This window comes from Agelaius tricolor, unplaced genomic scaffold (genome assembly GCF_023055355.1).
Source record: "Agelaius tricolor isolate 1412-34295 unplaced genomic scaffold, bAgeTri1.0.p SCAF_1, whole genome shotgun sequence".
In the NCBI taxonomy this organism is placed as follows: Eukaryota; Metazoa; Chordata; class Aves; order Passeriformes; family Icteridae; genus Agelaius; species Agelaius tricolor.
Genome location: NW_027269261.1, coordinates 100429289 through 100442696, shown reverse-complemented (window position 1 = coordinate 100442696; position 13408 = coordinate 100429289). Strand labels below are relative to the sequence as shown.

Below are 13408 nucleotides of genomic sequence, written 5' to 3'. Positions count from 1 at the left end.
AAAAGGCTTTTCCTCAATCAGAGTTGTTAAGAACCTGAAGCCTGAGCAATGGAGTCTTTCATTGTAAATGATGCATCATGGAGAGTGAAAAGTTTTAAACTAGATAATTAGGATTAATATATTTTATGTTAAGATAACAGCTATCTAAAAACAACCCAAAGAGAGACTGGAACAAGACATACTATAATGGATACATATTATCAAAACCTATTTGATTTAGTTGATGGACTATAAATCACATGATAAATTCATTTTCACATGACTACCCAGACTTTCTGATTTAGACTGGCTCAGAAATGCCTTGGCCTTTCTCATAGTGTTACTGAATTTCTACTCCCCAACCCAGTCAAAAGCAGAGTCACTCAGGAATAAATTATTTACTAAGTAAAAAATTATATTCCTGAACATTGAAGCTGAAAAAGCCTGTTTTCCTTATAAATCTGTGCCTTGAACTTGTTTGACTTTGGCCAGACAAGGCACAGGAAACACTGCTTTTCACAAACTGTGCTGCCCAAATGAAGTTTTTCATTCCAGGCTTCAGGCTCCCTTTTCATGCACATTCTAATAGAGTATACATTCCTGTTGCAGACTTTAATTAACAGACTTCGTCTCCTCTAACTGTTAATTTATTTGCATAAGTCTTGGGGCTTAATTATTTTTGAAATGTTTACCACTTTGTCAGAGTAGTAGAAATCAGACAGAACTTTCTAGTTATTAAGGAGGATTCAAAAAAATCACCATATAGGTAGAATTACCTCAGCACACGCAGTTGCACAAAGCTCACTTATTTTTGACAAACAAAAACCCCAAATCTAAAAAAAAAATTACAGTTATGGATTCCAAGATTGTTTTATTTTTATTATAATCTATCTTTGACTTCTTTGTGCCATTATCACCTGGGAAAGCTTTTAAGACTGATTCTTGGTTCAGATTCCCCAGTGACAGCTATTAATCTCTTCATACCTGAGCTATCTCTTAAAGGATGGAAAGCTTCTTTCTCACATCTTCTCTTCGTTATTACCTATTCACAGAAGTGTTGGAGTTGGTTCTGAATGCTAAGGAGGATCATCTCAGCTTGCTAATGAGGACAAACACAACATCAGTACAACTGTGACTAGCTTTAGAATAATTTTCTGAGGTGATAAAGCTGGTTCTTTACACAAAAAGGTGTTGAAAATTCCCACAGGGGAAAAGCTAGTTTGTGTATTTCTCATATATCTCTGCAATATTTATTTTTGAACACAGTGTTGGAACACAGAGTTCATACAATGTGATCAAGTGAGTGCTTTTACATTTTAAACTGTGGTAAATGGATCCTATTTCACTCCTACTGAGCTTGTGGCTGAGAACAAATTAGATTTCTCCACAAGAAAATAGCTGGAATTGTCTGTTTTTCTTAATAATTTATTTCACTACTTAATGTCCTTCAATTTAATAGACCAGTATCTGTAATAAACTGCATTATTAACATCTGTTTTCACAACATTTTCCCTATGGGGTTCAATGAAGCCCAGCACTGTGATGCATAGTTTGTGAAATACAACAGTTCATGGACAAATTCAAGCACACCAGAGTCAGGGTGGCCAAAATCGATCCCACCCATCTATAATCTGGATTTTGGGGCTGAATGTGCCTGGACCAGAAGTGACTTCTCATGCTACTTAGATTCCCTCACCTGCAAGCAATATTACAGCTGCTGGACACAAACAGGACCCTCAGGCCTTGTGTATACCAAGTTTGTCCACATTTGGTGCCTTACAGAGTGCAGTAGCCTGGGAGGGCAAACACGAGGGCCCACACATCTGCAGCAGTGCTTTCCCAGTCCCTGATCCGAGTTCTACAATACCCACTTAAGGGACATGGGATAAAAAGCACAGACAGTATTGGGAATACACATTTTCTCATTTCACATAGCTTTTTGTCTTCCTAGGTCTATGAATTTTTTGCATTTTTTTGGCATTGATCCAACTTCATCTGCACTATTGATTATTTGCCAGCCTGGTGCTTCCCCAGACTCTGAGACAAGGAAGATGTGGGTTCATCATCTCCCAGAACAAAGTTGATGGCCAAGGTCTTGCGTTTCTTGGGCAAGTGCTCTAATTCCCTAGGTGCTGAACAATGGCAAGTATTTCTTCAAATACAACTCAGGGCTGGGGAATTCCAAGGTGATGTTCCTGCCTGCAATGAGTCCATGACAAAGTTTCAGCCTCTAAACAAAGTGTAGTGCAGATGACCAAGCTGTGCCTTGTGTCCATCCTGCTGAAAATAGTTTTTAGATCTTAGGAAACTCTAACTTTTCTTCAGAGGTAAAAAGCAACTCTGGCTCACATAACAGGCACAATGTAAAATTGCCAGAGCTTGACTCCTCAGTGATGGGTCCACTGTAGTGGCAAAGTAAAAACCTCCCATCTAAGATATTTAGCAACAGTATGATGTGGCAACAAATCAAGAGTGGTCTTTTCTGTCCACTGTAAAAAAGTCTAAAACACCAATCGATTCTCAATTAGACTACAAGGAAAAGAAACTTAGAAAAAAAATTGTCTGTTCTGTTGATTGATTAGAATTTTGTAGCTTATCTTTTGAGGCTTTATTTGTGTAGGTTGCTGACCTTGGCAGGAGGGTGACTGGCATCTTGCAGGAGTGCCATCTGACTTAAAGGAAGAATTTTTAAGAAATCATAGAATCTTAAAGCTATAGAATCATTAAAGTTGGAAAAGACCACCAAGATCATCAAGTCAGACCTTTGAGCAAACACCACCTTTTCAATTCAACCATAGCACTAAGTGCCTTGCCCAGGTATTTCTTGAGCACCCCATGAGATGGTGTCCACCTCCTTGGGCAGCCTGTTCCAACATTTGTGGTCACCCTTGTAGTAGTTTGAAAGCAAACCAGTGGGAGATCCCAGGTCAGAAATACAATTTAATAGGAAAATTAAAATAAATGCAATAATATAGAAACACTGACAGAGTATAACCTGTTGGTCAGGGTGTTGGTAGCAGTCTGATTAAATGGTGGCTGCAGTCCTCCAAGAGTGACAGATATGGTTCTGTTGAAGCAGTGATCCTGTAGAAGGGTTTGATCTTCCTCTAAAGGTCCAGTGGTGGTTATGAGGCTCTTGTACTCTGGGAATTCACTGGATAAGGCTGCTGTGGTGTTCTAAATCTCAGATTATATCCAGGTAGAAATGCTTGGCTCCTTCCCCTAGGCAGAACATCTCACAACTGGGTGATGTAATTTTCATCAGCCATGCAGTGACAATCAATGGCCCATTAACAGAAGATATCTCCCTGGAGGGAGGATGGGTCATGGAAGAGATAAAGAACACTGCTCCACCTGGTTTTAACAGCTGGCCCATTGATAGAAGATATCCCCCAGAGTTATCAAGAACGAGTTAAGCAGGAGATAGGGAACAATGCCCCACCTGGTTTTAACAGCTTATGGAGATGGTGATAGAACACTTACCTTTGGGTACATCTGACATTGTAACCTAAGACAACCCTCAATGAAAGAATTCTTCCTGATGGCCAACCTGAATTCCCCTGGCAGAGCTTGGGTCCATTTTCTCTTGTCCTATTGCTGGCTGCCTGGGAGAAGAGGCTGACCCCCCACCTGGCTACGACCTCCTTTCAGGCAGTTGTAGAGAACAGAAAGGTCATCCCTGAGCCTCCTCTCCTCCAGGCTAAACAACCCAAACTCCCTCAGCTGCTTCTCACAGGACTTGTGCTCCTTTGCTTTTCTCTGGGCTCTCTCCAACCCCTCTGTCTTTCTTTCAGTGAGAGGCCCAGAATTGGACACAGCACTTTTGGTGTGACCTCATCAGTGCTGGAGCCAAGAACAGAGGGACAGTCTCTTCACTGGACCTGCTGGCCACTCTGTTATTGATACAGATACAATGGCCAGGATGCCATTGGCCTTTTTGGCCACCTGGGCACACCCTGGCTCATGTTCAGCTGCTGTTGATCAGCATCCCAGGGGTTTTCTGCTGGGCAGCTTTCCAGCCACTCTGCCCCCAGCCTGTAGTGATGCTTGGGGTTGTTTTGACACAAGTGCAGGACCCAGTACTTGGTCTTATTGCACCTCATACTGTTCATCTTGGTACATCAACCCAGTCTATCCAAATCCTTCTGCAGGTGATAAATCAGATTACATTTTCATTGGTGAAACGTATGGAAGATTTTATATCTGTCCTGATATTTCATTCTTTATAAACACAAGTGGAACACAATAAAGACAATCAAATATTCTAGTTTTGTATGTAAAAGCATCTGGTATGTATTTATATGTATCAAGTATTTATATACACATAAGGAAAAAGGAGGTAAAAATAATCATTCCCCAACTAGCCATCTTAAATTAGGAGTCAGGTTCATACATTTCACCAGAAATGGAACACTGAGAAATCTGGAGGATGAGCAATTGGCAGTTAAAATTTACTTAAATCAAATTGCAAGATAACAGTTGTTTAATGTTCTACTTTGATGCAGCTTATTTTTCTGCTTGACACATCTGTTAAGCTGTAAGTTCAGAACTGCTCTTAGTGAGAATCTGAATACTCGTCACCACCTAATTTGCTAGGGATCACAGGAAAGTACATTTGTATTCCACTATATTACACCACACCTCAAACATACATATTGTAGTTTAGGTCACAAAGTACATGACAGTGAAAAGGTAGCATTACAAATATAATAAATTAGACAGTAGTGATCTTTTGTTAGATGGTTGAAAACATTGCCAGTCCCAGGCTGGTCGTCTGTCTGTCTGTCTGTCAGTTAGTCTGTAGGAGGCTGTTGGTGAAACCTGTGAGCAATCCCCAGTTGACTTCAGGCAAAGGTGTTTGGGCTGGTATCACCTCTGTCATGGACTATTTTGTCAGTCTTGTTTGGAATTAGATTAGAAATTGAATGCACAAGTGTTTTGGCAGCCAAGTCATAGAGAATTAAATAGAGAATTAAATAGCACATTTGGGGCCATTAATGGCTTCAGCTGAGACAGGTTCAGAAGAGACATTTTCCCACAGCCTGATTGATGCCTTTCACATAATTTAAGTTCCTCATCCAAAGAATCTGAGCTTTCTGCAGGCAAAAGATTTGTATTGGAATGTGTTTTGAGTACCTTCCTGAGGTCAGGAAAGAAAACTTTTCTCTTTTTTGCTAAACAATCATCTCCCATACCTGAAAGTTTTCTAAATATTTTTTTCGTGTTTTATTAAAGCAAATGGGACCACATGTGGTCATATTCATGGTCTGTGACAGTATATGGTACAAGGAACTTTCCTTCCAGGATTTAAATGGTGGTGCAAAGTTGGGGTATCATTTTCTAAATCACCTGCACACACATGACCCCATCAGGCACGGTGCACTCCAGGGTTTATGGCAGAACAAAGCAGCCAGAGTCACTGACGCAGAAACGGCTTAGAGAAAAGCAAAACAGTGCTGAAGAAACACCACTGTTTCTGGTGGTCAAAGAAATTACTTTAGAGCAGCTTTCCTCATCATCCAGACCTGAATACTGAACTGCTTTTATAAATGCTTTTGCCATAGCCACATCCCTGGACAGCATACACTGAGCTCTGCAGAACATTGCTTGACTCATTTTATTACACTTTTTTCACTACTGTTTTCCTTTCAGGTGGACATATCTTTTTATTTTATCTAATGTTTCAACATGACAGTATTAGATTATGCAAAGCAAAGAATCAGTCAGTAAAAAGTGGCATTTAAGCATTGTGTGAATAAAACACACACACTCTTGGGGTTTTTTTTTCTTTTTAACTATGAAAAGTCTATAATCTCTGCAGGGCTATTTTTTATTTTGCCTTTTTTTTTTTTTTTTTTTCAATTCTGGCAAAAATTTGCCCTTGAAATTACCAGTTCCAGCTACAGAGAGACCTGAAACCTGTGGTCAGATGCATTGGGACACAGCCAATGCAGAGAGGGCAGTTGGGAGCCCGGGATGGCCCCAGCACAGGGAGCACCCCATGAGTAGACACAGCCCCGTGGGAGCAGGGAGCCTCAACAGCCACAGCACGAGCTGGACCAGGCCCAGGGGCCACCCAGGGGGCTCAGGCAGGAGCATCAGGGTCCAGAGACAGGCACACCTGCTCCACAGTTCAGGCTCAGGAGAAATAAAGGGCAGGGGTCCCTGGGGGAAGGGTGAGGGTCCCAGGGAAGGCTCATCAGAGCCATTAAAGTCAATTCATGCCCTGACATGTCTCACCATGAAGCAGCAGCAACACTTATTACAAGTCATTCTATTGCAGTTTTCTTACAAGTGAAAAAATCAGTCCCAGGGCTATACCAGTATCAGTGTTATCAAAAAAATCTTACAAGTTTGACAGTAGAAAGTTTTATCTGATATTACATTTCATCTATCTTGAAAGCCTTCTAAATGACTATTCTATATCTTAGTACTACATCTATCAACACTGGACATAATTTCTTATCTTGCCATGTATTAAACTATCATTATCTATCCCTTATAGATGTTTCAGCTAAGGTCTATGATGCTGGGGCTGTGCAAGTATAAAATAAAAAGCAATCTTTTACCTCAGCAGAAGTTCTTTAAACATAGCACAAGGCACTATAATAAATACAGTATAACAAATACAGTAAGTTGTGGGGGAAAATGGAAAAGAAAAGACAAAGGAAGTCAAATTGTATGTTAACAAAAGGCAGCCAAATGAACCTGCATCATTTTGTTTTGATTCTTCAGTTGAGAATCATACCTAGTTGTCAGAAATCTCCTCTGGATGTTTATTTCCAGTGATATTTCTGGAACACTGTTTCTATTCAGTATAAAATTCAACTTGCATAATTTTTGTTTTATTTCTTTTCCATCAAAAAATTTCTAGTAATAAGAATTCCTGGCACTGCATTTAAAACAAAAAAAAAAAAAAGTCTTTATTGCCCTAGGATCTGATCTGGCATTACTCAGTGCCCCCACTGCTGACTGGCTAAGGTAGTGTTTTGCAGTAATGGAAAATGTATACAGGTTCTGCTTTTTCTGAAGAGAAGCAGCCAAGGAATGTGAATTTTACAGGAGATACTCTGCTCTTCTGAGATGAACTGGGAACACAGATATCTCTGAGATACTCTCAAATTCTACACATCTGAAAATCTGGGGGAGGAAATTTATATTAGTCACAAACCTTTAACATTTACAGAAGATAAACATAAGTGTCCTGCCTAAATTATCTGATCATCACAGTAAATATCTGGTCTGCTAGATACCCTTAATTTGTAAATAGCCTATAGAAAAAGGTAGAATTAGAGAAAATGAAATCACCCCCAACCCCAATGTATGCTAAAAAGAAATTTTCTAAAGTCAGCCAAAAGGAACCTTTTTTTTTTTTTTTAATAAAAGGCAGTCTGGTCTCTTTTTTGGAGATTTGATTCCTTTCTTAAACCAGTAGTTGAGTTCATCTGTCCCCAGAGAACAAAGCTAAGACTTACCCAGGGATTACTTGTTTTAAAAGCCACATTTTAAAAAAACTAGGCAGTGAGGCTTATATTCAAAACAAATGAAAACTGAGGACACAAATCTATCCTTCAAATTTTATGCATGAACATCAATTTGATGCCACATTTCTTTTAGCAAGGTAGAAATGCAACCTCAACATCATCCTTCAGTTGAGGAAATTCAAGCCCAAATAATTTTGGATTGTACCTTGAGCACCAAACAATGGACTAACTTGATAAAAAGAGTACTTGCCATCATTCTTGCTCTAGTTGTCATTGTACACAGAAGAACATAGTGATCTGGCCACAAAGCACAAATGCATGAGGGAATATGACAAAGTAGGCATAAACACTCTTCTGGGCAAACAAGAGAGCAACCAGAGCTCTAAGCACTGACACTTTTCCAGAGGAAAACATAATACATTAAAACATTATTAAAACATAATATATGTTTTACATGTATTATCTATGATGCTCCACTATCAACAATCATCATAGAAACACTTCAAAATTCTAGTCACTCTTCTGCCAGTGCACAATCTAATTATTACTCATGGGGTCAAGATCTCTATTGTCTTCAGTCTTCACAGCCTGGTGGAATGGTTTTCATTCTCCAAATGCTTTTTTTCCAGAAAAGGAATGAGCAGAATAATTTGTTGCTCATACCACTGTCCACAGTGGGCTGAAAGCAGACTGCATCAGAGCAGATAGAAATTATCCTTTCCTGGGATTTGCACATCTTGTAGACATACTGTAGCATCACCCCTGCAATAACTGAAAAGATAATTATTATAAAGAATATGAATAAAATATTCAATAGTTATACCTTCCCTGAAATCTGAGATGGAAAAATTCTGACTATTTTTGTTGGGACCTTTACTTACTTTCTGTTCTTGTGCTCCTATATGTGTTGGCCTTACTCCCACAAATCATCCACAGGCTAAGTGGGTCTCAGCTGTCCATAGCATCTATACCTGACTGAAGGGCAGGGAGCTTACAGCACTGCTTCTCACAGCAGGAGGAAAATTCCAGGCAAATTAAGGCTTTTGGACTCTTTGATACCTTAGGCTCTATTATAGTTACTTTTGTCAGGGGAAGGATAAAGTGTAGTTTAAATCTTGGGATTTACTGGTCCCAGAAATAAATATAAGGAGGTCAAAGGCATAGCTCTACAGAGTCCAGGCCAGCACATGGATGTCAGATGATATTTAAGAAACCAGGTATCCCTAAAGTCAGCTTGCATACTCCAAAAATATCAGTAACAAGTACAAGGGCAAAAGTTACTCAGTTTTAGATTCAAACTATTGCAGACTGACTGCTGAGATGCTTGTGCATGTAACTGGGTTAGAAAATATTCCACTGTAAAAACTTCTGGAATTCTGGATGCTTTTCTGAGAGAACAATATATGTGAATACTTACAGGTCTCCAAAATTTTTCCCGGTGTGAATCAAGCATGGTGTTTTTGCACAGTGAAGCCAAGACACACTTGGTACCTATTTCCTGCAGTTAATGTGCAGAAAACATATATTAACATTTTGTGTCATCTCTCCTTGTCTGTTATCCCATGATCCCCATGTGCACCAGTATGTCTACCCCATAAGGTAAGGAGCAATAAGAGATCAAGAGAGGCCTACAGGAATAAAAGTATCTCTGTTGGGTAAACACAGGATCTTGTGGAGCCAAGGATATAAAACACAGAAACTGTAGTTCTGGCGCCCAGGAAAATGGGAAGGGGTTAATCAGAATCTCAATCAGCCTAGCTTCCCATAAGTTTGAAGAGCCCCTTTTTAGGGTAGCTTTCTATGAAGCTGATCAATCTTAGGAAACTTCTGTTAATAACCAAGACAGTTGCAGTGCTGCACATACTGACATTTCTCTCTGGTTACAATGATATCCAAGTTCTCAAAATTGGTAATTACTGTAAATCTCTAGACATTTCCTATCTGTATAATGATTTTAAAAAATACATTTCCCATCTTTCATCCTCCCATGTTAATCACCTACAGGGTTGCTTAGCCCACTGAACCACAGACAAGCAATCAGCTGAATACATTACTTAGAGATACTCAAAAACCAGCTTTCTGCTACTTCCTTAAGCTTTTCTCCATGACAGATTAGAGTCTGGCTGGTTTCAAGTCAGGACTTTTCAGAAGTGTAAACATGGCTGAATTCTACCCCTTATCTAGAGCTATAAATTACTTCTATTATCATGAACAATAATGATCTTAATGAATCAGTATTTAATCTCCTCAATGAATTAGATTTTTCAAGAAGCTTTTCAAGAGATTCCGTCACAAAGGCTCTTTTAAAAAAGTTCAGTGTCAGGAGAAGAAGGAAGGTTCCTCTCACGGTTACTGGTCAAAGAACAAGCAACTAATACTAGAAAGAAATGGCAGGTTTTTCATAGAGAAGGAAGGTGCCAGAAGAGTCCCTCAGGTATCTGTGTTTAGACATATGATATTAAATATATTCTTAAATGATCTGGTTAAGAAATAAAAAGTGAGGAAAAAAATCTCCAAATGGAACAAAATTACAAGAATCAGCACTGGAAATAACAAGGACAAGTTTCAAAATGGTCTTATATGCTCCCATATGTACATGATAGAGGGGCAAATAAAATTCATCATTCATGAAAGCAAATCCATACCTATCATTGTGAAGGAGAACAAACCATAAGGTTACAAACTTAAATTTATAAATACTAGGATTCAAATGACCATGAGGAAGGTGATCCTGGAAGTAGATATTGTGTAAAGTTCTCTGAAAACATATTTTCAATGTTAAAAAATTATCAAAGCAAAAAATAGAATATCAAGAACTATTATGAAAGCAGTAAAGAATCAAATGGAAACAAGGTTCTGTGATCATACCCCAAAGAGACACAGTAAAATCAGAAAATAACTATAATTGGAGACTTGGAATTAAATAAACTAAGATTTATGGGGAAAAAATGGAGAAATTTGAGATAATTATGAAAGAAAAAATTATGAAATTAGAAACGCATACAGAAAATGTTAAAGGCATAGAGAGGGTGAATGGGCAATAGCTATTTATTGTTTCCCATAACATGAAGACAAGGTGGAACACAATCAAATTACCAGGCAACTGGTTCAGAGCAAAAGGAAGTATCTTTTCATGAACACATAATAAAACTGTAATACTCATTGCTACAGGACATTATGGATGCCAGAAATATATAGGATCAAAAAGAAATTATACAAAATTAATGGATGAATTAATGCTAGATCTCTGTTCTGAAACTCCCAAAGCTTCAGACCAGTGAAACTTAGGAAAAATTAATTATGTCCTTGTCTTTCTCAAAATATCTACTAGTAGGCACTGTCAGAGACACATCAGTAAGCTAGACAGATCTAACAAAGTTCTTCTTCAACACAAGAATTCAAGTCTTTTTTTGTTGGAAGCATGAACTTCACTCATATTCTAAAATGAGAATTTTTTTTTAAAGTCATAGTTGGACTTTATATTAGTGGCTAGATAGTGATTGGATAGTGGTTGCAAGCTAGTGATGAAAATACTGGTTTGATGTCTCAATTCTGGCACTGAGTAGAAGCTTTTGTCTGGCTGATTTGATGGCTGATTCGTATGATGGGGTCAGTCTGATTCCCAGAAATGAGATGATTCCACCCAAAAACCATGCTCACAAATAAAACTCTAGTGAAAAGCCCATTAGTTCAGTACACTTCAGCCCTCTTCATTAGCAGGACACATGGATTGGAGTACATCACAAGGCCTGCACTGACAGCTTTGTGTGTAAGGTTGGCACTGGCAATCTTGTATGCAAGATCTTAGGATGAGCTTCTGTAAACACTCAGTAATGTAACAGAAGAGTAATATTCCAAAAATTATTGATATTATTCAGGATGATTCCCTGCACCTAAGCAGTTTTCAGGACTGGGGCCCTTGTCTAATTTTATGTAGTGTAGGGAATGAAAATTTCAGACCATTTCTCCTTACCATGGAAGAGCTCCAATCTAGAACATAGCAAGTGACAAGATTAGTGGAGGGAATATGAATGGAGCCCATGGTAGTAGACTTTATTACTTTGAGTGATGAGGCTGAACTGGAGTTTTACCTATCTTTTAGTATGTGATTTCCTAATAGATAAGAAGGCATTGTGCTGTTGAATAGCTAAGGGAAGGTGATAGGGTAGGCAGGAAAAGGAAAAAGAAGCAGAGATTCTTTCACAGCTGTATTACTAATGGTTAGTTTATTGGATGCCTCCTAAACATAGTGAAGGACTTAGAAACTATTGAAAACCAATCATAGAATCACAGAATGAGATAGAAGAGACCCACAAGGATCATTGAGTCCAACTCCTGGCCCTGCAGAGCACCATCCCCAAGACTCACACCTTGTGCCTCAGAACATTGTCCAAACACTTCTTGGACTCTGTCAGGCTGGTGCTGTGACCACGGCCCTGGGGAACCTGCTCCAGTGCCCAACCACCCCCTGGGTGAAGAACCCTTTTCTAGGATCTCACTTAAATCTTTCCTGACACAACTTCAGGCCATTCCCTTGGGTCCTGTCAGTGGTCACCACCTTTGGATGGTGACTCTCCAATAATTTAACAACTTTCTTATAGTGCAGCAACCAAAACTGCACACAGTATTCAAGGTGAGGCCACATAACTAGTTCAGAAAAGACAGTACTACTGAGACTTCTTGCTAATAATCAACAATTTATTTTTTCCATAAAAGGGGCTGTGTAGCCCCTTTTTGTCTTTCTGCATGGTTTTCATTAGAGTGTGCTTTCTCCTTGACTATTGTGAGAAAGTATGGTAATAATTATTTTGTGGAATTTAACTGTTTTTCTTCAATGTTGTTAAATAGTCTTGCTTGGAAGACAGGCAGATTGCAGGACATGTGGATTCTGAGGTGTATTTTGCTCTGCAGAAACCATTATTAGCTGTTCAGATATCACAGAAGATAAACCAGATACAGACACTGAAGGGATTTAAGACAGATCAAATTTAGATGGTTTCAACACTGACAAATCCACACCTACAAGATGCCATGAGAATAGAACAAATAAGGCTGTTTAATAATAGTTTAGCAAGTTTTTATTGCTAAATATATTGGGAAGAGACGATCTCTTGATACTTGTTAAATTCCAGATAGTCTGAGACGTGACTGGGATTCTTTCTGCCACTTTGTGCTTATTGCACAGCATTGTTGTAATTCAGGCACCAGATTGCTCTAAGTTTAGCATCAATGTCAAATTTTTTACTTACTGCTGAAATGGGTCTATGAAACCTGAGGTCCAGAAGAATAGGCAGCAGTGGGAGGATGGCAGGAACTGCTTGCACAGACATGGTATGGGGGTTAGATTTCATGGTAATCAGCATTTGAAAGACAGCAGCAAGCAGCTAATTGTCTATAAATGACTGTATTCACCAGTTCCACAGGGCGAATTCTAAGCTAATGATACTTAAATTCAATAGCCTGCTACACAATCAGACAGACTACAAATTAAATCTTTTGAAATTACAGCTTTCTCACAACAAAGCAAACAAATAAATGAGACAAAATAATGTTTTCATTTGTAGTGTTTGCACGTTGACAGATTTCTGAGGTTTAGATTGACTCAAATGCCACTTAACACTTCTTCTGTACTCGAAATAATGGATTTATTTAGCTGAAATATTGTAAAAGGTTTTCACTCCAGCTATCCATTTCTGCCCTCTCAGGAGATAACTGCTTACTTTGCACAAAGTTGCAAGACCAGCATACCACTAAATGTTCTGAACACATATTCTTAATTCAGTTGTTTTTTCTAGTTTTGCTATTACTTGTTACTTAGAACTGAAGTGCATCTGCAAAAGGTGTTAATTTTGCTATGAAAATTTTTGGTAGGCTGATGCATCTATAAAATATGAAGTAACATATTTTAATCTTATTTCTTATTCTCTCTAAGAATATGAAGACAT

The 13408-nt window shown here is 38.6% G+C and overlaps 1 protein-coding gene across 1 annotated transcript in view; it reads right to left on the bottom strand.

Annotated features, from left to right (window-relative positions):
• Nucleotides 1-12826, bottom strand: part of LGSN (lengsin, lens protein with glutamine synthetase domain) — a 61402-nt gene extending 48576 nt beyond the window's left edge. The window contains exon 1 of the mRNA XM_071432935.1: nucleotides 12713-12826. Coding sequence (XP_071289036.1) covers nucleotides 12713-12826 — 114 coding nt within the window. The remainder of the gene's footprint in view (nucleotides 1-12712) is intronic.
• Between the last annotated feature and the right edge of the window lie 582 nt (nucleotides 12827-13408).